This window comes from Monodelphis domestica, chromosome 2 (genome assembly GCF_027887165.1).
Source record: "Monodelphis domestica isolate mMonDom1 chromosome 2, mMonDom1.pri, whole genome shotgun sequence".
Classification (NCBI taxonomy): Eukaryota; Metazoa; Chordata; class Mammalia; order Didelphimorphia; family Didelphidae; genus Monodelphis; species Monodelphis domestica.
Window position 1 is genome coordinate 368,991,591 of NC_077228.1, and position 27,065 is coordinate 369,018,655.

Sequence of the window (27,065 nt, forward strand, 5' to 3'; positions counted from 1 at the left end):
TTGCCCTTTTGTGTTTCTCTACGGCTTATCACAACATCTGGCAGCCTGAGGGTGCTGGTGAAAACTATGCTCTAGGATGCTTACGGCATAAAATACATTTAGGGAAAGTAAAGTTTATTGACCAATCTAGCCACCCGTAAGCTAGGTAAAAAAAGACTAAATGGTGTTTTAAAACCGAATTCATAGTCACATAGAAAGTACATTAAAATAAACCATTAAGACAGCATTGCCAACAATAGGTATCATTACCTGCCCTGTCCCCCAAGCTTCCTGAGTAATAATAGCAAGAAAGGCTATTTATATAGCATTTATATATTTGTCATACATTTATATTGTCTGTAAAATATATTACTGATTAATAATATAGTAATTTAAGGGGCAGCTGGGTGGCTTAGTGGATTGAATGCCAGGCCTAGAGAAGGGAGATCCTGGATTCAAATCTGGCCTCAGACACTTCCCAGCTGTGTGACTTTGAGCAAATCCCTTAACCCCCATTGCCTAGCCCTTACCACGCTTTTGCCTTAGAATCAATACTGTATAGTGGTACCAAGACAGAAGGTAAAAGTTTAATATATATATACACACAAGGAAACTGAGGCACATAGGTTAGATGACTTCTCCAGGGTTATAAAGTATTAAAGTTTCAATTGGAACCCAGATCTTCCTAACTAAACCCAGCACCATCTGGTTGCCCCTTCTGGAATTTGCTAGGCTAGAAACTTGCCTTTCATATGCAACTCCATTGATTGGCTCCTCCTTGACTATAAAATGAGGATAATAATAGCATCTACCTTTCAGGGTTGTTGTGAGGATCAAATGAGGTAATATTTATATAGTGCTTAGCACAGTGTCTGGTCCACACTGTATAAATGCTAGCTGTTCTTATCATTATAGTCACAAAATGAAAAGGAGATGTGGTTTGAGCAGTGACTGTCAGTGGGAAAACAACTAAGCTCTAGAGACCCTACTAGTGGCTTAAGACTGTATTGCAAGTGTCAAATATGATTATTGAAAAAAAATGAATACTTGTACTGCAGAGTAAACTAACTGGGGAGGGAGGGAGGGAAGGAGAGAAGGGAGGAAAGGAGGAAGAGAGGTAAGAAGGAAAGGAAGAAGAGAGGAAGTAAGGAAGTAAGGAGGGAAGGAGGGAAGGAAGGAGGGAAGGAAGGAAGGAAGAAAGGAAGGAAGGAAGGAAGGAAGGAAGGAAGGAAGGAAGGAAGGAAGGAAGGAAGGAAGAAAGGAGGGAAGGAGGGAAGGAGGGAAGGAAGGAGGGAAGGAGGGAAGGAGGGAAGGAAGGAGGGAAGGAAGGAAGGAAGGAAGGAAGGAAGGAGGGAAGGAGGGAAGGAAGGAGGGAAGGAAGGAAGGAAGGAAGGAAGGAAGGAAGGAAGGAAGGAAGGAAGGAATGGAGGGAGCCATCCCAGAATTCAAAAATTAAAAAACAGGGTAGAGATTAAGTTAAAGATACCACTCAGTTTACAATTCACTACATCATCCAAGTGCCGTTTTTTTTAAAGAGAAAAACAAATGGGGCTGTTTCCATAATAACTTCCAAATACTTTTCACTTTTAGAAATCAATTTTGCTTTTATTGACATTTTAAATGTAATTACACATTTCTCCCCTGGCCTTTAAGCTCTCAGGAGAAACACAGGTACAATTCAGATGTCTGTACACAGTCAAATAAATCAGTTGGTCAAAAAAGAGAAGGCCTTTTGGCTCAATTGTGCAAATGCATTTTATTGGCTTTTTCCTAGCATGCTGTTTAGGAGTGATGCAAATTGGTTGTTGGAAAGTATTGCTATTTCTATGGCCATATGGTACAATGTCAGTTTCAGAAAGGATAGTGAAGACATCTTGGATTTAGAGGGGGCAATAGTGAACCACAATTTAATTACATGCCAGAATTGTTCTGCATCACCAGGCCTTAAAAAATATTATGCTACAAGTCCATTGAGCAGAAACAAACCATGTTGCTATCCTTTTACAATGTGTGGCATTGATCCTTAGTGGAAAATACCTATTCAGTTTGAGGTGTGCATAAGAGGACTACAAGACTGTGAGAAAAATATAGGTTCTACCTGGATAAGTGGAAGGAATTGGAGTAATTAGTTTTATTTTATAGAAGCAGAATTTTATGTCCTTTTACAGTATTTTATATATGGGAAATTGTACAGAGGCTGTATCTTCTTTACCTTGAATGAGAAGGAAAAAGGAAACATAGTAAGATAATTAAGTTAGATCTAAAAAGGTGTTTTTAAAAGAAGTTACCTGCTTGGAAAGTTTAAGGAATAGTCTATTTGGGTCCCATGATATAGGAATCAATGGATCATAACCATTTGGAGTGGGAAAGGCTTAGTATTTCCAGAAATCTTTTTGTTAACTTAAGGAAAGTAATTAAAGTTTGGATTTTAGGAAGCAGTCAACATTTCCCAGTTTCTATCTATTTTAATAGGAGGCATTTAAGTAAGAGAGAGCCTATTAGGAGAGGTAGGTACAGATCAGTGGAACAGTGAAATACTAAAAAAAAAAAAAAGCAGCTCAAATTCAAATAACTTAAATCAAATCACATATAAGCTGTTAATCCAAAGACTAGAAAACATTTAGGATATTCTGAAAATGAATTTGTTGCAAAACTGGGCAAGGCTTATATTTTGAGAAAAATAATCTAATGCACACTGAGTAGAATTTTAGTGTCCCCTCCCATTAATAATTTGTAAAGAACAAGAAATAAAGTCTCCCAATATTAAATAACATTTATTACGGTCGTAAAGAAATTCTGTTGTATTATCACAGTTCTTTTGTTTACTTACATGTGACTTGGATACGGTTATGGGAGCAAATAACATTAAGAGGTTTATAGGAAGCTTGACTACCACTTTAAAACTCTGGAGATCTAAGTATTCACAACAGCATTTGCTGCAAGTTAGCTATTTGTTCAAACATGCTTTTTTTTTCTTTTTAAACGTATGTCTGAATATGGCAGAAAAAGCCACTCCCAGGGAATGATAAAAAGGAGAAGCCTAAAAAAGGTAAAATCCCCACAGCCGTTTGGGTCACTGAAGCATGAACTGTGGTCTGAAGTGTAGAACAGTGTTCTCCAAATGTAAGTACTATGCCCACTGGTTTCTCTGTGTAAATGGTGGTTAAAAGCCCTTGAGGTGGATTCGGGGGACACAAGAGGAGCCGAGCATTCCATTTACTCAATCCAATCGATATTTAAGCACCGGGCTATGAACGCAAACATATCGGAGACTTCTTCGATAACCTTAGCCGTGGGCTTTCCTGCTCCGTGGCCTGCCTTGGTATCAACGTGAATGAGCAGGGGGTTGGTTTGCTTTCTGCTTCGGCCTATAATGTACTGCAGGGTGGCAATGAACTTCAGGGAGTGAAGGGGCACCACGCGGTCGTCATGATCGGCAGTGAGAAGTAACATGGACGGATACTGGACTCCATCCCCGTCAGGTAACCTGATGTTATGTAATGGAGAGTACCTGAAAAACAAAAATAGTTTTACGTGATGGGTAGTGAGGTTAATAAAGACATATAAAGTATTTCCATTTTTTAAAAAAAGACAGAGAGAAGCTGGGTGGCTCAGTGGATGGAGAGCCAGGCCTAGAGATGGGAGCTCCTGGGTTCAAATCTGGTCTCAGACACGTCCCAGCTGTGTGACCCTGGGCAAGTCACTTGACCCCCATTGCCTAGCCCTTACCACTCTGCTGCCTTGGAGACAATACACAGTATTGACTCCAAGATGGAAGGTGAGGGTTTAAAAAAAAAAAAGATAATCATAGCAAAGCAGGATTATTTTTGTCATTTTACCTCTTAACCTATTCAGAACACAGAGAAGACCTTGACCTAAGCTAGGCTTTATCTGGACTGAAAACTACTGTTAATTGAAACTACTAGTAATATCAGTCACTGAGTAACCATTTGAAAGGATTTTTATTGTCTAGTAGGATAAAACAGGATCATGGATGTAGAGCTGGGAGTCACCTAATGAGGACTATGATGATGGGAAGCATTTATATAGTGCTTGTAGGTTTGGAAAGCATTGTATAAACAGGATTCCATTTGATCCTCACAACAACCCTGAGAGGCAGGTGCTTTTCTTAACCCCATTTCTCATATGAAGAAACAGGAGCTGAGACAAGGTAAGTGACTTGCCCAGGGTCATAAAGCTAGTTATGTGCCAGAGGCTGGATATGAACTCAGAACTTTCTGTATCCGGGCCCAGCATTCTACCCATAGCACCCCTGGCTGCCCTTCTAGTCCCAACTTCCTCTCCTAACAGAGAAGGAATCAGGTCCAGAGGTGAACATGACTTGCCCATGAGCAAGGGCTCAATTTCAACACTGGGAAACTGTAGAGCCTGAACTCTGAAGCACTTATTTGTTCTACAGTCTGGCTTTTTTTCTTTATCTTTTTCTCAACTGTTTGAAATATAATGAAAAGGAAGACATTGATCACAACTTTTTTTGGCCGCTGATTCAGCAGACAAGGAAGGTAATTCTCTGCTGTGTTAAAGGACATACGTACTATAAGCAGCTGTAACCTGTGGTCCTTTAAAGAATACAGCTGGGCACCCACATTCTAGCATACCTCTCTAGCATTTATGACACTTTTACAGGATAAAGGCCTCTTTTGCTGTTTCTTAAATAAAACTCCATCTCCTGATTGTGCATTTTCACTGGTTGTTGCCCCCTTCTTGTTGCTATCTCCCTCCTTATCTCTGCCTTCTGGCTTCCTTCAAGACGCAATTAATAACCCACCTTTTGTAGGAAGCCTTCCCCAGGGCCTTCTTAGTGTTTGTCTTCCTTCTGAAATCATATTCGGGTTATCTTGCCTATGTCATGTTTGTACAGTTGTAGTCTCCCCCATTGGATTGTGGACTCCATGGGGGAAGGGGTTATTCTGCTTAGCACTCTGCACAGAGCCTGGCATATAAAAGGAGCTTCATAAATGCCTGTTGACTTGGCTTGCCAGGAGGTGATATATTTTGACCTTCTATGTCCTTTTGGATATAAGAGAATTTAGGTTCAGGAAGATTTCATGAACAATAGAAAACAAAAAAAATACTATTAAATTCAACAAAATTTTTCTCTCTTAGAATTTCATTTTTAACAACTGATGTTTATTACATGTTTTATAGTCTTGAAAAGTGTTTTATGTGTTATCTTATTTAATTCTTATAACTACCCAATAAGGTAGTCAGTGAAGCTGAGGAAACTGAGGCTTAGAGGAATTGCACAGCCATATACAACTGAGCAGCAGGGCTGGGACTTCAGCCTAGGTCTTCTGACTAAATCAATGAGCTGTTCACCAAGCTGCTTCCCTTAGAACACACTTTCAGGGTACTATGAAGCAAGAAATATGAACATCTAGTGATGTTTTCTTTTTAATAATTAGTTTTAAGAAATAAGGAAATTTATTCAAAATTTCATATGTCTAGGGCATCAGATTAGTCTGTTGGCTTGTGTATAAAAAAAACAATTAACTTCTAATCAGTTGGTTTAGTTGATATAGTCTTGCCATCATTTCATTTATTTCAAAACATTTAGTTGGAAGTACTACATACCAACAGAGATTCTAAGGAACTAAAAAAAATAATGGTTTAGAGAGTTAAAAACTGATTTTGTAGATTTTCAGTTCTAAGACTCAAGTTGAAGAAAACATTCCTAACTTATTTACAAATAACATCAGACAGTCCCTACCTCTTCATAACTACTGGCTTTAAACAAAATGCTTAACACTTTAGGATTTCTGATTAAAAGTGGTTTGGAAATATTTTGTTCTAAGAGTGATTTAAACTCTTCTGAAAAATCACTTCTATAGAGCTCTTAGGGAAGACAGGCTGGATCAGAAGGCTATTTGTAAAAGTTGTTGTGACACTAACTATTGCTAAGGGAACAACAGAATTTAAATTTCAATTCACACAAGAGCCAGAGGAAATGGCAAGGTTGTCGCCATAATTAGTTCTCACAGTCAATCAAGGTAAATAGACTGCCTGTGACTGAATCAGAGAAAAGCTGCTGGTATTTAACTACAAAATACAGAGATAGTCTTTTGCTGCCAAAGTTGACCTTAAACCTTGTAGATAACCATTCCCAGAATGTTAGAAGAAAAAGTACTGTAATTAAGCTTGGCGATAAATGACACTCCAGGAGAAGTAGCCTGGTTAGTGGATGAGGATCAGCCAAAGAGTCAAGAAGGCTTGGGTTACACTGTTATTTTTGACAGTGTGGTCATGGCCAAGTCATGTAACCTTTCAGCACCCTAAGCAACTTCTGATGCCTAAGCTGCAGACAAGTGTTTTTAGAGGGAGAAAAACCAATTAAAAAAATTCAGTAGGAAATGTAGTATTATACCTTATTTCTTTAAACTTTGCTCTGAGTTCATTTTTCTCCTAGGACATTTTATTTCATTTTTTTAATTGTTGCTATTCTGAACTTGACAAAGACTAAAACATTTCAATTTGTAAAGGACAGAAAAAGATGTTTTTATATGAAATTGTAATTATCTATTACACTTGGTTTAAATACACATTTGATGTGTATTAGTTGTTTTATTGCCCCATGAACTCCATCCTGTTCTTTTTTGAGCATGTAAAAAACCCCACCAATGACCTTTGTTTTTCTTTCTCTTTTTTGTATCATTACCCTTAAACAAATACACAACTTTTTTGCGTAACAAATAATCATAGGCTTCAAAATGAATGCAGATATTGACAAAATATAGAACAAATGTCTCATCATGCACTTTTGTGGCTGTCAAAAAGAGAGCAAAATGGTTCATGATCAATCCTCTGGACTTCTAGGTGACCACTGTATGAAAGTAATCAGAGTTCTTCAGTCTTTAAAGTACGTTTTTTCTTTACAATATTGTAGTGATTATATCAGTACACTATTCCAGGAATCTTCTCTGAATTTTGCTCATTTCATTCTGCATAAGTTCATACACGTCTTTTTAGGCTTCTCTAAATTTATCACTTTTACCATATCTTCTATCAACACTCCATTATATTCATAGACTATAATTTATTTCCTAATGATAGATACTCCTTTAGTTTGTGACAAAATGTTGTTATGAATATTTTTGTAAATATCAGCACTTTCTTTTTTTTCTCCTGAATTCTTTGATTAGTATGTTATTTTTTTATTTTTATTTTTACTACAGCCCTTATCCTACACTTCAATTGTCATTTCCCTTTTTTTTGGTCATCATTGCCAATCTGGGTGTAAAGTGGAACCTCGGATTTGGTTGGTTGGTTGTTTTTTCCCAGAAGTGTTTTAATTTGCATTTCTCTTATTATTACCATATTGGAAAGTTGTTTCTTTTTTTTTTTTAATATGGTTGTTGATAGCTTGGATTTCTTTCCTTGAATTCCTGTAAAACCATTTATTTATTCAGAATAACTCTTTCTATTCTATCTTTGAATCAGTTCCCTATATATCTTTGATATCAGACCTTTATCAGTCAGTCATCAAACATTTATTGAATACTGTGTGCCAGACATCATGTTAAGCACTAAGGATATAAAGAAAGGAGGTAACCCCCCCCCCCCAAAAAAAATAACCAATGTCCTTGTTCTCAAGGCATTCACATTTTAATGGAGAATACATCAGGCAAATAAATATACCCAGAGAAGATATATACAGTGTAAGTGGAAGATAAACTCAGAAAGTAGAGATTGGAGGTGTTGGTGTGGGGAACCTGGAAAAACTTTGTTTAGATGCTATTTAGATAAATCTTGAAGGAAGTTAGTAAATAAAAGAGTGAGAAGTGAGGAAGGAGGAGAGCATGACAGAACATGAGGAATATAACCAATGCAAATGTAGGGAATTGAGAAAAGGGTTCTGTGTGTGGAATATCAAATAGGTCGGCATAACTGAACTGCAGAGTATGTGGGACAAAAGCATAAGATAGAGAAAGCTATAAAAAGCTTTGAATGTCTTGACAGAGGAGTTTATATGTGATCTTGAACAAATACTTATTGAGTGGGGGGTAGCATAGTCAGACCTGTGCTTTGGGATCATTTTGGGAGCTGAGTGGAGCTTAGAATGGAGTTGGGAAGAGACTTGAGTTGGGGAAGCTCATTTAGAAGGCTATTATAACAGTTTAGGAAAAATTTAGTGATAAGGGCCTGGACAAGTATAGTGTCTATATGAATGGAGAGAAGACATAGAGGAGAGATGTTGTGAAGTTCAAAACAACAAATTTAAAAAGAGATAGGATGGATAACGTCGCTCTGACCATGCTGTCACAGAGAATGATACTGAAGTTGTGAGCCTCGCTGAGTGCCCTTTACAGTAGCAGGAAAGTTACTTAGCAGAGAGGGCCTTGGAGGAAAGATGACAGATTCTATTTTGGATATGTTGAGTTTGAGAGATCAATGGGATGTCCAATATAACATGTACAAAAGGCAGTTAGTGATATTAAGGCCGGGGGTTGGGGCGGGCGTGGGGGGGGGAGAAAGGCATGTATCTGAGAATCATCTGTGCAGAGGTGACAATTTATGGAAGGTGATGACATCATTAAAAGTATTATAATTTGGTATTCTAGAGTCCATGTAGCCTTAGGGACACCCATGGTTATTGAGTGTGACCTGGATGAAGATCAAGGAATAAAGGCTAAGAAGGATTAGTCAAACAGGAAAGAGGAGGAGAGATATCACAAAAACTAAAGGTGAGAATATCCAGGAGATGATGACCAACAATGTCAAAGGGTACAAAGAAGTCAGGAAGGATTAGGACTAGGAAAAGGTCATTAGATTTGGTAATTAAACTTTGCTGAGGACAACTTCAATTAAATGATGAAATCAGAAGCCAGACTCCAGAGGTTTTAGAAGGCAAGTGAGAGGGCAGCTAGGTAACTCAGTAGATAGAGCACCAGACTTGGAGTTGGGAGGTCCTGATTTCAAATCTGGCCTCAGACACTTCTTAGCTGTGTGATCCCAGGCAAGTCACTTAACCCCAACCATCTAGCCCTTGCTATTCTCCTGTCTTATTACTAGGACAGAATGTTAAGTGTTTAAAAGAAAAAGCAAGTGAGAAGAAAGGAAGCAGAGGCACCAAGTATACATGACTTTCTCATGGAGTGAAGATGAGATAATGAATGATAAAGTACTAGGAATGGTTAGGTCAGATGAAGTTTCTTTCTTTCTTTCTTTCTTTCTCTCTCTCTCTCTCTCCTTTCTTTCTTTCTTTCTTTCTTTCTTTCTTTCTTTCTTTCTTTCTTTCTTTCTTTCTTTCTTTCTTTCTTTCTTTCTTTCTTTCTTTCTTTCTTTCTTTCTTTCTTTCTTTCTTTCTTTCTTTTCTTTTCTTTCTTTCTTTTTAAAGAATGGAGAAAATATGGATATGGTCATATGCATCAAAGAATAAGCCAGTAGGCAAGGAAAGACCAAAGCTGCAGGGTGGTGTTGATTGCAAAGGTAATCTGCTGGAGAAGATGGGAAGTGATCAAATCAAAGGTTTGCTTTGTCAAGGAGAGGGCCACCTCTTTGGGGAAAGGAGGGATGAAAGGAAATGGTGAGTCAAGATTAATGATATGACAAGAAGGAGGGCTGAAGAGGGTTCTCAGTGAATGGCTTAAAATTTTTCAGTTAAATATGATGCAAGGTGCTCAGTTAGATGTGGGGAGGGGAATTTTGTGGCAGGCTTGAGGAAGAGATGAAAATGATTGGAATAACCACCATGCTGGACTACTGAATGGATTTGATTTGTTACTAAATGAGATATGTAATGTAAATTCATAGTAAACCCCGTCAACACAGTTGTAATTTTTCCAGCTTCCTTTAGTAGCATGTACAACAGAAAGGAAGGGGGAAGATTGTGGGAGTTAACCAAGGTTGGGGTTTATCAAGGTGAGATGGACAGTGTGGCAAGGGATTCATATAGAGGACAGTAGAGAGTTAAACTGATTCACCAACGTACTGAGATAGGGAAGACAGAAGCGTATAGTCAGTGCAAGGGTGATGGGTCTAGTAAAAAAATTAAGGGATGAACAGATGGCTGAAGGGATCCTCCCAATGTTCTAATTCTGTGTGATACTCTTTCCCTTGCCTGGCTTTAATTTAGCCCAATTAGATAATTTAGCTTAGCCATTTTACCTAGATAATATACCTCTTAAGCATTAGGAGAAAATAAATGGCCTTGATGTAGTAAAATCTATAAACTAAGAAAAACAAAGTAATGTTGATAAACATCAAGTGTTAAGAGCCAATGGTAAAATAGCTGATGGGAATCTCATGAAATGAGCCAGTCAACCTGTGTACACTGGGAAGCTGGCCTAGATTCTATTTCTTATAACTTCTTTCCCTTTTAAGAGGTTCTAAACAAAGTATTAAACATTTCTATTATCATCATTATTATTAAGCCTGTGATACACAATTAACAAACACAAATTCAAAATTTTAAGAGCTTACAGGTATCTCTTTCTGTTTACATAGCATCTGTAAACTAAATCCTGAACATGTAAAATATTTTTCCTATAATCTGTACCTAGAAAACCAGGCTACCTGTAGCTATAAAAGTAAATGAATGCAGATGGGAAAAAAAAACCTGAATAATTTTTGCAGGAGACCAGAAGTTGGATTATGCAACTGTGGACTTATTAATAAAACATTTTTTGTTGATGAAAATAATTATCATGTTTTTGTAAGCCAGTCACATTAATGGAGTGTCTACTGTATACTAAGTATGCCAGCTGGACACAGGGCAAAACAAATTATTAATAATGAGGTTTGTTTCTCTTATTCCTTTGCTTAAAGGGTTAAAAAGAATCATATTTGCTTAACGTGAAACTACTTACTGAGAAAGCTAAGGCACAGAAAGGAAATGCTATTTATCCTGGTTATACAATCCCTAAATGATGCTGAGAATAAAATCTAGAGCACTTATTTATATTTAGATATTTCCTAGGTAGATCATGCTTTTTCTCAAACTGTTTATGCTTTAGGTGACTGAATATAAGAGTAATGAGCAGGCAAACATCTTAGCTTGGACAGCTTCCATAGAATGTTTGCCAGTTTCTCATTTTGCATATGGATGGAACTGAGAGGGGTGAACTAGATGAATTTTTAATCTTTCTAATAAAGCAACATATCAAAGAAAAATTACTTTTTAACACAAAAGCTTGGGAAGAAATGAAATAATTATATTCCTTGCCTATTCCCTACTCCTATGTTTCCTTAGTCCTCAATATTTAGGAATTTATTATTTCCCCCCCTATAATATGATTTTCTCTTTGACAGTAGGCTCCCACTGTCAAATGAAACATCTCAGAGTCTCTAAAAATGACATGAAAGCAAATGACTTCAAATTCAAGGCAGAATTACAGTTGAATGTAAACTATTTGTGGGAAGAGATTGTTTTTTGTTTTTGTTCTTTGTATCCCCAGTACTTAGCATGGGGCTTTTTACATGGAAGCCAGTATACTTAATAAATGTTGATTGGCTGTGGAGGGGGAGTTGTTGGGAGATGTTATACAGGGTCTTTTTACAAATACTGGTGATGCCTATTCTTTACAATTTTAGTTTTTGCTTCATTTCCTCCCACAAGATACCACCTTTCCCTGTGATAGTAAGTCTTCCTTTCTAATAAAAATATTTTAAGCAATCTCAATCAACATAGCTACCATGTCTGACAGTGCATATAGTATCATGAATTGTCCCCTGCTTCTCCAATGAGAGAAGAGAGGGGCCTCTCCTCATTTCTTCTTTGGGGTCCAGGGCAGCCATTATTATTAAGTCATATTTGGCTTCTTATTACCATTTCAGTTTTACTGTTTTCCTTTCACTCTGCTTTAGTTTATATAGTCACCACCCTGGTATCATCTGCTTCATCATTTCACACCTGACTACTGTGGCAGTCTGCTAGTAGGTCTGCCAGTTTCAAGTTTCTTCCTTTTCTAATTCATCCTCCATTCAGCTAGCAAAGTGATTATCCTAAAGCACAGCTCAGATCACATCACTCTCCTACTCAATAAATTCCAGTGGCTCCCTAGCCCTCAAGGAACAAATACAAAATCCTCTATTGGACATTCAAACAAAGTCCTATCCTACTTCCCATCTCTATCTTTCCAGTCTGTCTACCCACCACCACAGACTTTTTCATCCAGTGACACAGGTTTCTTGGCTCTTCCATGAACAAGACTCCAAATCTAAGCTCCAGGAGTTTTATCTGACTATCCCCTAAATCTGGAATGTTCTTCATCATTTCTGCCTCCTAGTTTCCTTTAAGTTTCAACTAAAATCTCAATTTCTATAGGAAGTTTTTCTCAATCACTTGATTCTAATACTTCCTTTCTGTAAATTATTTCCTATCTTTCCTAGACAACTTGTTTGCTTATTGTCTTTACCATAAGAATGTGAGCTCCTTGAGAGTAGGAGCTATCTTTTACCTCTATTTGTATCTCTGGGGCTTTAGCACATCCTGGCATTGGTGCTTAATATATGTTTGTCTGATATGTGTGTGTGTGGGTACTTATATATCTAGGGCAATCTAGGGTGATTTTCTTTTTAAGGAACTAGCATATAAGATGACCTTTCTGTTTTTTGGTGGTTTTGGAGAAGTTATATGGATGTGAGACAGATAAATAGCATGGGCCTTTATGTTTTTACTCCTATCAGGAATTAATTTATTCTATTTTTTTACATGGTGAGGTGGGAAGATGAAAGAAGAAAATATTAGCAATGTTTGCTACAAGTCTAGAGAAGAGCATTAGGAAGATGCGAACAGCAGAACACTGCTATGATCTATTATACTTACAAGGTAAATAGTTCCCTACCTTTGTTCTTATTTTAGCACTAAAATATCTACTCTCCCTATGGACTTTCTCCTAAAAATTGACGGTTAAGGGGAATGCATACAATAAATGGTGTAAATAAACACTATATATATATATGTATAAACAATTAAGTGCTATGACCCATCAACTCCAAAGACGAATGGTAAAACTTATTTCTCTTTTCTTGGCAGAAAGGCAGGGGATTGACTAGGTAAAGGATGAAGCATACTCTGTCAGGAAAAACCATCAAAGAAGTGCTCTGTTGGGGGATGGGAGTGGTTATTGTGAAATGAAGGCAACATTTTAAAAAGCATAAATAAAACATTTATTTTTAAAGGCTATTAAAGTAAAACTAACTCCAAAACTATACAAATCAAAGCATTAGCCAATAGGCAATAAATGAGACTTAAGAATCTTACTTGCTAAGCCATTCAAAGTGTTCTTTGCTGTCAGAGCAACCATAGTCAGTGGTCCAGGCATGGCCAATGGTATACTTATGAAACTTTAGCATGTCCATTACTCCAACTTGGGCAATGACACAACCAAAGAGGTCTGGGCGTTGATTTGCGCAAGCAGCTAAAAAAAGAGAACAGAATGGCAGACAGATTAAATCTCAAGTTACATAATAATTATTTAAAAACAATTAAATGTAAACTAGAGGCTGATGGCCATGAATATGACCCTTTGTGGGAATTCACAGAAATTTAAAGCTGAAAGACTTCAGATTATCCAGTCTAATCCACTCATTTTATAAATTAGGTAACTGAGACCAGGAAATCTTATCACTTACCAGAGTTCACACAACTAGCTAGAAGATAAGCTAGGAAGACCTCAGATCTACTTAGGTCCAGTATTCTTTCTCCAACTGATCACTCCATGCTGTAGAAAACTTACTGATTCCTTAATTCTTGTCTAGTCACTGTTACTTCTCATAAAATGAATGACTTTGCTTTTAATACAACTTCAAATTTTCTCCTGCCAGTCATCCTTTTGTTGTACTATTTTCCCTATATCATATTCTTTCTCTCTTCTCATTCTTCCAGTTTCTATTCTTTCTCTTGTAGTTTATGTGAGCACTCAGAAAGTTGTTACTTTTAGTGAGGAAACTGGCCACATGTGAGAAGAGAGCTGAAGGGCTATGTAAAGAGGTAGAGCGATCTTTAGCTAATCCTTGACAATGAGAAAGAGTAGGATTGTGTGAAAGCCAATAACAATGGAAAGGATATGGGATTCAGAGAAAAAAATTTCATCAGGTGGTAAAGGCTTTACTCAATATAGAACATTTTATGCTAGGCACACTTAGACTTGATTTGTACATACTTCCCATACCAAATATTGTCTACAAATTTCAAAGAGGGTTGTCGGTGTTGTCTAGTTGGTCAGTCATTTCTGATTCATCATGAGCTCAAGGACCATTGCATACTCACTATATCACAAAGTCTGTCCAAGTTCATGTTCACTGTTTCCATGAAGCTATCTATTCATCTCACCCTGTGTTATCCTTTTCCTTGAGCCTTCAATTTATCCCTATCAATTTCTCATGACACAGTCAAAGTATTTAAGCTTAGGCTTCAGCATCTGACCTTCCAGTCTGAATTAATTTCTTTAAGTAATGACTGATTTGATCTCTGCTATCCAATAGTCTCTCAAAAGTCTTCTCTAGCATCACAATTTGTTAAGTGTCAATTCAGCACTCAGCTTTCCTTACAGTTCAACTCTTATAGGCACACATGTTTTTTTAATTTCATGGCTACAGTCACCATCTACAATCATCTGTGAGCCGGGGAATATAAAATTTGCTACTGCTTCCATTTCTTCTTGCTCTATTTGCCAGGAAGTGAAGAGACTAATTACCAAGATCCTTTTTTTAATGTTACATTTAAATCCAGCTTTTACACTCTCCTCTTTCACCATCAAGAGGCTTCTTATTTTGTCTTTACTTTGTGCCACCAAAGTGGCATGATCTGCACACCTAAGATTGTTATTTTTCCTGCAACCTAAATTCTAGTTTTTGATTCACCCAGTCTGGCATTTTGCTTGATGTTTTCTGTATATAAATTAAATAAGGTGACAATATATAGCCTTGCTGTACTCCCTTTCAATCTCAAATCAATCAGTTGTTCCATGTTTGGTTCAAACTGTTGCTTCCTGACCTGCAGGTTCATTAGGAGATAAATAAGATGATCTGGTACTCCTATCTCTTTGAAGGCTTGCCACATGGATCACTGACTTTTTTGTAATAGAGGAGGTTGTATCGCTTGCTGAAAATATGAGCCATGATGTGCAGGGTTGCCCAAAATGGACTGGCTACAGTAGAGAGATCTAACAAAATGAGAAGGAAATAGCAAACCACTTGAGAATATGTGCCAAGACAACCTGATGGAGTATCAAAATGATTAAAGAGATGACATCGGAAGGTTGGAAGGTGTGTAATATGCTAGTAGAGAAATAAGTACCTAAAGTATATATATTTTTTTATATGCTAAAGAAGCGGTTGGGTAAAAGCCAACTGGAAAAGAGTGGAGGACAGGTATAAGTATGTAAAGTATATTAGTATATCTAAATTGTGTGTGCGCACACGCACGCACACACACACACACACACACACACACACACACACTAAAGAAGCAGCTGGGCCAAAGCCAAAAGGAAGCTCAGTAGCAGAGGCTTTTCTGTTGATGAGAAGTTCAATATTATAAAGAATAGTATTATACAGAAACATAGAATGTAAGATCTATGAACTAAGGTAAGCTGGATGTGGTCAAATAGGTATTGGAAAGATTAAACATAAACATCCTGTGATTCAATTGACTTAAATGATGGGAATGGGTAAACTTAATTCAGGTGACTACTGCATATTCTATTGTGGGCAAGAATCCCTTAGGAGAAATGAGTAGCTCTCAAAATCAATAAAAGGATGAGAAATGCAATAATCATATACAACTTAAAAAATGACAGCCTGATATTTGTTCTAATCCAAGGCAAACTATTCATAGTAATACTAAACATAGTAAACCACTGTTGATGAAGAGGCCAAAGTTGGTCATTTCCATGAAGAATTATGACATCTTCTAGAAATAACACCAAAAAAAAAAGAAATGCTGATTGGTATTCAAACCATTTTAGGATTAAAGCAGTCAGAGAAAATGGAAAAATACATTTTAATGAATCAATTAAGCATATAGCAGAATATTAGATGAACTGACACAAGAAAGTTATAGATAATTTTGAGGAGAAAGAAATTAGGCAAGATTCTTAAAGTAGGATGACTTATAGGATAGTTATATGTAGAATTACTCATAAAATTTTATTTTGTTTTAAACCCTTACCATATCAATTCTGAGAGAGAAGAATGGCAAAGGCTAGGCTATAGGAGTTAAGTGACTTGCCCAGGGTCATACAACTAAGAAACGTTTGAAGCCAGATTTGAAATCAGGTCCTCCTGACTTCAGGCATGGTGCTCTATCCATTGTGCTATCTAGCTGTCTCCTCAAAAGCTTTTCTTTTAAAAATGAGGAAGAATTTTATTAATATCAATTCAGGATCATAAATTACAGAATAGATAATAGGGATAAGACTGGACCTGTGATTTCACTGCTATATGGAATGCCTGGATGAAGAAACTTCATCTACTAATATACCGCCCCCACCAATTGGAGAGCCCAAGTTCACAAAGCAAATATGTATCAGGAGTAGCACTTAAACCAAGATCTTTCTGGCTCTCAGGATAGCTGCCTCTCAAATAGTGTCCATGCCAAATTGTGGCACTCAATCATAGGTATTTACTCACATAGGTAAAACCTGTAACTTGCATTTTTATATACCCTACTGATCTAAAAATAGGTCAGACTTGAATATAGTGGCTCTAAAATACAACAACTTTCCTTATGTTAATATCAAGGAGGTAGAAGTATAGAGAGGATTTTAAATAAAAAATATCTTGTGGGAATGGTGCATTTTTAAGACTAAAGTGTAGAAATGGGAACATTTGAATAGATGAATAGAGGGCTCTTGGCTCTGCCATGAAAATAGCTGTGTGACCTTAGGCAGATAGTTTTACTTTCTGGGACTCTGTGTCCTTATTTTATTTTATTTTATTTTATTTTTAAAAAGGTACGTTGGACAAGATTTCTAAATTCTCCTTTAGCTTTAACATTTTATGATAAAATCAAGCTGGCTTCCAGAGCATAGCCTCTCTTCCCAACTAAGAAGAAAAATTTGACAATTATTTCTAATACACCCTTCTCAGTTCTTACATTCTAAGATTTTCAGCATACATTGAAAAGTTAACACCAATTAAAGGTCACATTCAAGTTTCACACATGCTAATTTTTAGGAAAGGGAGAGATATAGTTTAATGAATACTGGACATGCTTTTCCTTCTTATCTCAAATGCTTGCCTAGTACTGGGCACATAGTAGATGCTGAATAAATGCTTACAAAAAATTTTATCTCAGTATATAAAATCCAAAATACTACGGATGTTTTTTCATTGTTTGCCACTTTAAATCATTTATGTTTCTGCTCTCCACTGACTAGGATAATCTGAGTGTCCACAGATAAGATTCTCTGAAGACTCTTAAGTGATTAAAAAGCAAGTATGATGAATAAAAATATAAATCTTACCCACTAAAAGTCCTCCATTTGAGCCTCCATTAATAGTCAATCTCTTTGGCGAAGTGTAACCTTCCTTTATAAGATATTCAGCAGCACATTGAAAGTCATCAAAACAGTTTTGCTTATTGCCCAGGATACCACCTACACCAAAAGCAGGGAACATATGAGAGTTCAATCCATAAAAGTTAAAATACAGTCAAAAGAAATTCACAAAAAAGTAGAACAACTTTTCAGCTCAAGGAAATCATAAGATAATTTGGTACCTCCCAGCCTGATTGTTTTCTTGTATCCTAAATAACAAATGCTTGCATTATAGAATAAGTGGGTTATAATTTTTACTAAAGATTTTGCATGACAGATTCTGTTATAAAGATCAGTGATAACCCCACCCAAGATTAACTAAATAATAGCGTGTGAAAATTTATAGAAAACCTTTTAAAAGTGCAATGTAATTTATTACAATTTAAAAGAACATTACATTTCCTTTTTAAAAGGACATAAAAAAAATTTAAGTTTCCAAATAGGCAGTAGGATAGAAAGACTGTACATAAAACTATATATTTCTATTACTTAGCTCTCTCTCTATATGATGTAATATATGTAAGTATGATGTAAAATTATATATCTATAATGATATAAATATAACAGTTCAGCATGTAACTTTCAAAAGTGTCCTACATGTCTATGATACCTTCTGGCCTTCCTTCTGTTCTCTTCTGTGCATTTAAAAAATGTTTCAATGATAAATATTCTTTCCTTTTTCTTTTTTTTTTGGGGGGGGGGTTGGGGGAGAGAATGACCCTCCTTAATTGAAAACAAAACAAAACAAAACTTATGTCAAAAATATACAAAGCTGATCAAAATAAATTCCCACAATAATTGTGTCAGAAAATGTATACCCTGAGAATCCATGACTCCTCTCTGGTAGATGAAATGCTTCATCAGTCCTCTGGATTATGGTTGGTTATTGCTTTACAATTCTAAAGTTTTTTAGTTATTTGTCTTTACAACAAACACTGCATTTAAAAGTATACTAAATAATCACTAAAACACATGACTTGAAATTTTGTCACATTCAACTAGATTTAACCATATAGTAGAAAGAAAACTGGACTAAAGGAAATAGGAGACCAGCTCTAGTCCTTACTCTGATATTAAGCAGCTGCACCTTGGGTAATTTCCCTTTTGTAGGTCTTGGTTTTCTCATATGTGCCAAATGAAGGGTTTGGACTAGATAATCCCTAAAGTCCATTAACCTCTATTTTCTCTGCTATAAAAAGAAGGGACTAGATGAATACTGAGGTCCCAGGTTCCAGTTTTCTTACCATGTACCTTGTGATTCAGCCAGCCACCCACTTTTCCACACATGATCTTTCATTTCCCATCTCTGAGCCTTAGCACTGTTTGTTCCCTCTGCCTCAATTATACCATCTCTTAGAATCCCTAGTTTCTGTTAAAATTTAGCTCTAGTGCCGCTGTCTTAAACTGTTTGACTGCTAGTGCCATCCCTTCTTAAAAAGACCTTAATTTTAACTGTTTATATATATTTATATATGAATATACTATCCTTCTCATTAGAATATATGATGGGAAGGATTATTTCATTTTTGTATTGTAGATATTCTTTGTTTCCCAGGATTTAGCACAGTGGTTGGCATAAAGTAGGTGTTTAAGAATTGCTTGTTTGTTAATTGATGAATCCATGATTCTCTGATACTTTTCAATTCTAATGATTTTCAATTCACATGAAAGATTAATGTACAGCAGAAAACAAGCAAACTAAAGGCAGTACCAATATTATATTCCTTATATCATAGATGAGAAAACTGAGCTTCTGAAAGGTTGTGATTTGCCAAAGATCACACAGCTAATATCAGAGGCAGGATTTGGATTAAAGTTGTCTGACTCTAAACTCACTAATCTACTCAGTCAGGATGTCTCTCAGAGGGAAATGGACAAATAAGAACATGCAGTTTTCCAAAGAGAAACATCATCATTTCATAAAAGCCGAATTTAAATGACAAAACAAAAATCCAAACACACAAAGTTCAGAAGTCTTAGATTTAATAAATTCTCATTTGGTAAAATAACACCACAGTTTGAGAGGCCTGGTTTGTCTATAATCCTTCCTTTTAGAATAAGATCAGGGTACTTTATAATTTATTTAATGTATTGCTCAAATTGAGAATTCTGCATTAACTACCCCCAAAAAGGGGTCGGGGATAAAAATATTTTGTAAATAATTTATGTATAAAGCAATGTGAGTCATTCTTGTTTTTGCTCTGGATAAAAATTTCAGATACCTCCTGATTCAGAGGCTCTTTGCCAATCTATATCTTTCAAAAAACTTAAGAGAAAATTTTCCCTCACCATATTCAACTCCAACCATTTCTTTATGTGAAGTCCTTTCAATACTACATACAATACAAGGTTGTACTTATAACAATATCTTTTACTTAAACATATATTTACTGAATTTCAAGTTTAGGTAAATTCAACCAACCTCAATAAATGGGAGGCTCTATTCCCACACTTCTCCACTGCTGCTTTTGTAGCTTGAGACTAGTTAACATTTTCTAGCATTTTTGTTTCAATGTGCCACAGACTTTTTTGCCACAAAAATTGGGAAGGGAAGCAGTATCTTTGAGTTGGCAGGGAGAGGAAAAACAGTAAGTTTGATTTGAGGCCTGCTCAGTTTTAGGTGGTGGAAAATTATCTAAGTCAAGACGTACTAAAAGTTGTTTTAGATATAAGGATTAACATACTTGAACCAAAAACACAATTTTCAACATCACTGCAAAGTTCATCACTGGAAATGTATAAAGAGGGCTGATAATATGACTCTTATGGGGTTTGGGGCTTTTATTTGCAAGCCATTTCCCTAAATATAAGATCAGAAGAATTAATAAATGAAAAAGAGACAAGTTTATTGCAATATTCAGGATTATTCTATTCTGGGTAAACGTCAAAATTCACAGGCACACCCTCAAAAAAACATCAGAGTTGCCTATGAAATGAACAAAAAGGAGATATGTATCTAATTATACATCTAAGATGAACCACTTCTGTAGAAATTCAATTAAAGTTGAAGCAGAACTAAAGAAGTTTTTTCCCACAGATCAAAATAAATATTATTAAGATTTCAATAAGAAACAATGGGAAAAAATGAATCTGCTTCAATTACTTGGCTTTAAGATATAACTTAAAATATTTGTTTCAGATTGTGATTTAGGAGAATGAAGATGAGTGAGCAGATGTCCTGACCTGCTGCGCTGTCTACACATAGATCTAAATGTACAAAATAGCTGCAAGAGACTAACTTTGATCTAAGCACTGTTAGGATAATTTGAGATTAAAAAGGGCATTTCAAAGAAGGCTAAGAACAAAAGTCTTGAATCAAGGTGAAAAATCATTCATCTTTTTTTTTTAACCCTTTCTGAGAATTGATACTAAATATTAGTTCCTTAGGCAGAAGAGTGATGAAGACTAGAAAAGTTGGGGGTAAGTGGCTTGCCCAGAGTCAAAGAGCTAGGAAATATCTGAGGTCACATTTGAACTCAGGTCTTCCAGCCTCCAGGCCTGGCTCTCCATCCACCGAACCACCTAACTGCCCCCAAAATTGTTTATCTTGAAATTTTTAGCCACAGGATGACTTAAAAAGATAAAGATAACACTGAGGTTAAAAAAAAAAGAAAAAAAGTTAACACTAAGAATTAGAAAAAAAAGAAAATCTAGTTTCTTAATCAAAAGCCTTTATATTAATGTTATTCAAAAGTGTCTACAGGCTTTAAATTATCTCATACATCATTATAAAAATAATTTTTATTGATATCCTTTCTTTCTGTATCACTTACATTTACCTATATTTCTGTTTCCAAGAACTATTTCTTATAATAAAGAATAAAAGAGAAAAAATAGTTCAGCAAAATTAACCAAGACATCAAAAGTCTGAGATATACAATGCTCTATACCCATAGGAACCCACTTCTACAAAGAAGCCTTCTGAATACACATATTAACCCTTACCTTCTGTCTTAGAATCAACACTGTGTGTTGAATGGTTCCAAGGCAGAAGAGCAGTAAGGGCTAGGCAATTGGTATTAATTGATTTGCCCAGTGTCACATAGCTGGGAAATGTCAGAGGCCAGATTTGCAACCAAGACCTTCCATTTCTAGGTCTGGCTCTCAATACACTGAACCACCTAGCTGCCCCCTCCCTATCCCCCACCCCCCCGGCATATATTTTAAAAAACCCACACTAAAAATATTTTTGTTTATATTTTGGAGAAATAGCTCTGAAACCTAGCTACTGATTACTCTAATTATAAAAGAACATGTGGGAAAAGTTAGCTTAATAAAAGGGGGCAAGTGCTGCTACGTGTACAGAAATGTATATATTTTCTTTGTCAAAAAAGCAGATTGAAATATCGGTAGGACTAGAATAAGAAAAAGTAAAAAATCATAATGTCATTCTTGATTAGACCACCATTTTGTTTTGACAGGAAAAAGGTTCTTACCTTTGTGCCAGGTCTCTCCATATTCACCCCCTCCTCTAATGTTAGCTACTGCTAGCACACCACCCATGTGCCTCACAAAAATAAGCCTGGATACACTGAGAAACAAACAAACAAAGTTATTTTTCTAGTTGCTGTTATTTCTTTTCTTCTCAAAAACAAGAGCTGCACCTAAGTGGCCAAAATAAATTTTGCTGCATGGGGTATCATTTAAACATGGAACCCGGAATGATCTCATAGCAATACAATTTGATTAGTCTCTACAATTTTCCCTGAGTGAAGTCTGACTATAAAGCACTGCCACTGATTTCCAAATGAGTATCTAGTGCTTCTCATTTCTCTATATTTGCAAATATAGCACTATGCAGAATAGTAATAAATACTTCATAAAGTAGCAGATGTGATTCTAATACAGGAATGACTTGGCTCAAACTGAATGTATTTCTCTACAAATATTTGGGGATATTAAGTTACAGTTAGGTTCTAGCAAAGATTTTCTTAAATTCAGACCAAGGCCATTACTGTCATGTTTTCAGAAGCTTGATGTACCTTGTTCCTAAGGTACTTTGTTACATCAGAGCAGTTTTGAAATATTAATAAAGTATATATTTTCAAAAGAGGCATTGTAGAGAGTTAAAGAAGCATAGTTCTTGTCCTTTTTTTGTCATAGCTCTAGTCACACATTTCTGATTATTTGCTGGACATCTTTACTTAGATGTCTCCTCTCCCCAAAGCTTTATATTAATATGATATCACAGTCTCCATTAAAAAAGTAGCGAACAAAACCTATTTACATAAAGTCCAAACTGTTTATTCCACCTAGGATTCAAGATCTTATGCAATCATTTAGCACCAACATTATCTCATTTCTTTTCATATATGCAATATTCCACCTAGAGACTGGGCTACTGGCTTCATGACCGAGACAGTGACTCTACTAACAGATTCTAAAAATCCAAAGAATGACAGAAGAGACTACTAGGAGAGAGAAATGCTTTGGACAAAACTAATGACTTGTTAGTAGACTGAATTATGTTCAAGAAATTATGAAGCTTTTAAAAAAAATAATTTCTAGCTTATGATGAAAGCAAAAGTCCCTTTTCTTTAATTCTAACATTCTATAGGCATTGCTGTATGTCTGGTAGATAGGAATACAACACGGTGCAAAGAAGGCCATATGAGTATCACATAGAGGGGAAAGGAGAAGCACAAGGTAGAGATGAGTAGTCTGTAGTATATAACAAATGAAGAACTCTGAAGAAAAGGAGTAAATATGCTATCAAGGAATTATGTAATAGGAAGAGATGGGCTTTTTATGTAATGAGAACAATGGATGACAGGTGGAGGGCCAGAGTGCTTCTCTAATATCTTTAAGATGCCTGGAGAAAGGCTAGAAACCTGTACATTCATATACATATACATTCATAGGAAAGAGTCACACAGATCAGAGAGGCATGGATGACTTTTGATTTGTATCTTTAGAGGAAATTGCAAACTGCTGTAATTGCAGATCCACTTGAATATTTGAGCTGGTTAACCATGATCCAGGTATTAACTTAATAACTGTAAAATCACTAGCTTAGCACAGTGCCTGGCACATAGAAGACATCATATATATGCTAGCTATTCTTAGTAGTTTTCATTTTTGTCTTTTTCCTTTCAACACATTCAATATATTGTGTTAAGAGATAGCTTTCTAAAAAACACGATACATATCAACTTAAAAAAAAAAGGCAATGGCTTCCCTTTACCTGTTGGCTCAGCCCAAACTTCTTCATCTTGGCATTTAAGAACCTCCACATATTTTAGCTGGAATTATAGTTTCCTGCATATCTCTTAGCACTCTTTACTAGATGATTTAAGTTCCCTGAGGGCAGAAACTGTGCCTTTAAAATTTTTTTGTTAAATCATAGCCCTTTGTACAGAATAAGATCTTAAAAATAATGTTCAATGATTTGAATTACTTTTATCAGATCATATTCTTATTGAGATTAACTTTATAAAAAAGAGCACTGTAAATAGGGAAAGTCAAAAGAATAAAAGAACTCTTTAAATCATTCTCCCTTTGGTTTCTCTTAACCTACTATGGGAACTCAAAAATTCTTCTATTCCTGGGAATCTCTAAAATCTATTCCTTCAAAATGCCAAAGGCTTCATGAATATATCCTACATTCACAACTAGACAAAGCCCTATAGGAACAGGGAGTGTGTCTTCATATCCCAACAAGTAAAATGCCCAACAATGGGGTATTCAATAAAAAGTTGTAAATAATGTTATGGTTAATTCATAGTTTACTTGAATTTGGTTTACTAAATTGGTGATCTTACCTAAATTCACAATGTGAGACAGTCATAAGAGTTCACAATACCATTCTCAGAGGGGCACAGATACTTCTAAGGTATTGAATACTCTATAATCTAGCCAAAGGCCAGTCCTCAAGGATGGTAAAGTCTAGAAACTGAACTCCATTTTTAAGGGGATGGAGGGAAAAGAAAAGAAATTATTTGAAAGAAAGATGAATTCCAAATAACTGAGTATAAGGTATTTTATTTAAGAATAAAAAACCAAAGCCACCTCTTTAAGGTATATCATTCTGTTTTTTAAATAAAAAACAGGAAATTAAAATCAAGTTTGTAGAAAAAAGAAAAAGGATATATAATTGTCTCTTCCATGAAATAACTCAAAACTGGATATCATGAATTTTAAAAAGAGATGTTGAAAAATAATGAATTCCATGTTATCTAAAAATTTAAATAGAGAATGGTAATATTCTTCATAGAAAATATATTTAATATTGGAATGTCATGATCCAAATAGTTTAATAGCAGGTTCTTAGTGTTGCTTAAGTATATAACTATTATATAAAACATCATTTTCTTTGCAGGGATTTCTGACAGTGAGTGGTGTTCTCCAGTATCCCATGATAGCAACCTGTAATATTAGGGGGCTCCCACATTATGGCAGAACTAAAAGGAGGACACAGCCTCATAACCAAGCACACAATCCATTGAGTATCCCCAAACTATAATCTCAATTATATAAGCTTGGAGATTCTGGAGTAGCAATGTAAATACCTGTGATTTGGGCAGTTATCAAGACAAAGAATTCTGAGTCTGTTTCATAACTAAGCCTCATGATTTCTAAGGTTCTTTCAGTTCTAAATGCTAAAACTTAAGTAAATATATTAGGAATATTTAAATGAAGTAAACAACTCTCCTTACTGATAGGCTCTGTGATATAATTTTTTATTGTTGTAACATAAATACTTTTGAGAAATATGGAAGGCTTGAATAAATGGGCATCAAATACAAACAGAAAATCCTCCTTTTTTAAAAAAAAGATATCTAAATTGTGAGTTGTGCAACCAGCAAACATATCTTTTTTTTTTTTTAATTAAAAAGTACACCTAAACCCAAAAGAAATGGTGAAATTTTTGAAAGGTAAATTAAAGAATGAATTTTATACTAGCAGTGTTCACTGATCTAATTCAGTAAGCTAAAATAATCAGTCACCAATTATCTACTGAGTACCTATGTCTATAGCATTAGATTACATGGTAGAAGAAGCCCATGTAAGAACACCATCAGTGTAAGGAACATATGGTGGAAGGCTCACTATCTTCCAGGCTAATTAAATGTATTTGTGCAGTAGCTTAGATGGTCATGTTAGGACAAGGATGGTGAACCTTTTAGAAACTGAATGCCTAAATTACAACCCTCACTCTGCATGTGAGCTTCCCACCTTACCCCAGAATGGGGAGGGAAGAAGTGTTTCCATTGGGCTGCTGGGCATAGGGGTGGATGATGTGAGAAATGTCCTTAGGCGCATGAGGAGAGGGGAAGGGGAGGAGTCTCCTTCTGCACATGTGCCATAGGTTTGCCAACAAAGTACTAGTGTGTCTACCAAAATATATTATATTCTAGGGGTTCTAAACCCAGGCTCTGAGAAACTGTTTATAAAATATTTTGATAGTTACATTTCAATAAAATTGGTTTCCTTTGCTATTTTATGTATCTGCTTGATGGCATTTAACAACATTATTTTGGGAAGGGAAACCACATACTTGTTTTCAGACTACTCAAGAAGATGACAACACAGAAAAGGTTACAAAACCCTGGACCAGTCACAAGGAACTTGGGCCAACAGCATACAAAGCCAAAAGGTGCTCTTTACAATACTGGGAAAATCTAAGGTCAAGAACTTCTCTTCCAAATTCATAACAACATATGTAGTTCTGCCCATTTAAAATTCATCAGAAGAAACCCCTTTTCTCCAGATCTCTCTAGATGTCGTGATTCCAAATAAGCAAGAGTAAAGCAATATGGTAAAGAGTTTTCATTTCCCAAGTCCAACAAAATGGTAATATGGTAGAGATTTTCCTTTCTTAAAAAGGCTAAATGAGAGATGTGAAATAGCTAGAAGTAAGATAGTGTATGTGTCTTTGCTTACAATTCCCTGTAAAAAAAGACACTTGAATAAATTTTCAGTAAGGCAGTTCTTAACATTGACTCTGAAGTTTGCAATTCAGATAGGAAGCTAATCATGTTGTCATCAACAATCTGGGTTAAAATATTTTCCCCACAAATATAAGTGGTACAATGAAAAGAGCGCTGGAAGGAATGATGGGACCTGGTTTCAATTTCAATTTCTGTCTCTTAGCCATTTCATCCTTCTAAGTCCTACATTTGTATTAATAAAGTAAGGGGGATAAACTAGCTGACCTTCCAGGTTCCATTCAGTTCTAAGTCTAGGATCCTGTGATATAAACTTTCTTATAACAAATGAAGAGAATAGAAATAAGAATTCTCTAATAAATAGTCAGCTTTCAATTTCCTGTAGAATAAAACTGAGGACTGTCATTAAAAATATATCAACTAATACTGCTCTTTACACTTAAAAAACATCAGAGACTGTTGAAAATAAAACAAAGGAAAACACTAGAAAACACATACTGATGACATTTCTAAGTCCAAATGAAATGCTTAAGATATAGCAGGAAAAGGAAACAATTATCTAACATGATTGTTAAATTCATAGCTGATACTTAGACTATCTGAACAATAGGATCTTGAGAAGTTCCCAAACAAAAACACATTTTATTTATCTTTAAAGGTAACCAAGTCTACTCCAGTATAATAGGCTTATTAGTAT

The 27,065-nt window shown here is 35.7% G+C and overlaps 1 protein-coding gene across 1 annotated transcript in view; it reads right to left on the reverse strand.

Annotated features, from left to right (window-relative positions):
* Positions 1-1,563: 1,563 nt before the first annotated feature.
* The window catches only part of PREP (prolyl endopeptidase), a 163,749-nt gene continuing 138,247 nt past the window's right edge, over positions 1,564-27,065 (reverse strand). Inside the window, exons 12-15 of the mRNA XM_001368042.5 lie at positions 21,917-22,011; positions 17,409-17,540; positions 13,202-13,358; positions 1,564-3,490 (exon numbers count right to left, since the gene is read on the reverse strand). Of these exons, the coding sequence (XP_001368079.1) occupies positions 3,196-3,490; positions 13,202-13,358; positions 17,409-17,540; positions 21,917-22,011 (679 nt within the window). The 3' untranslated portion in view covers positions 1,564-3,195. The remainder of the gene's footprint in view (positions 3,491-13,201; positions 13,359-17,408; positions 17,541-21,916; positions 22,012-27,065) is intronic.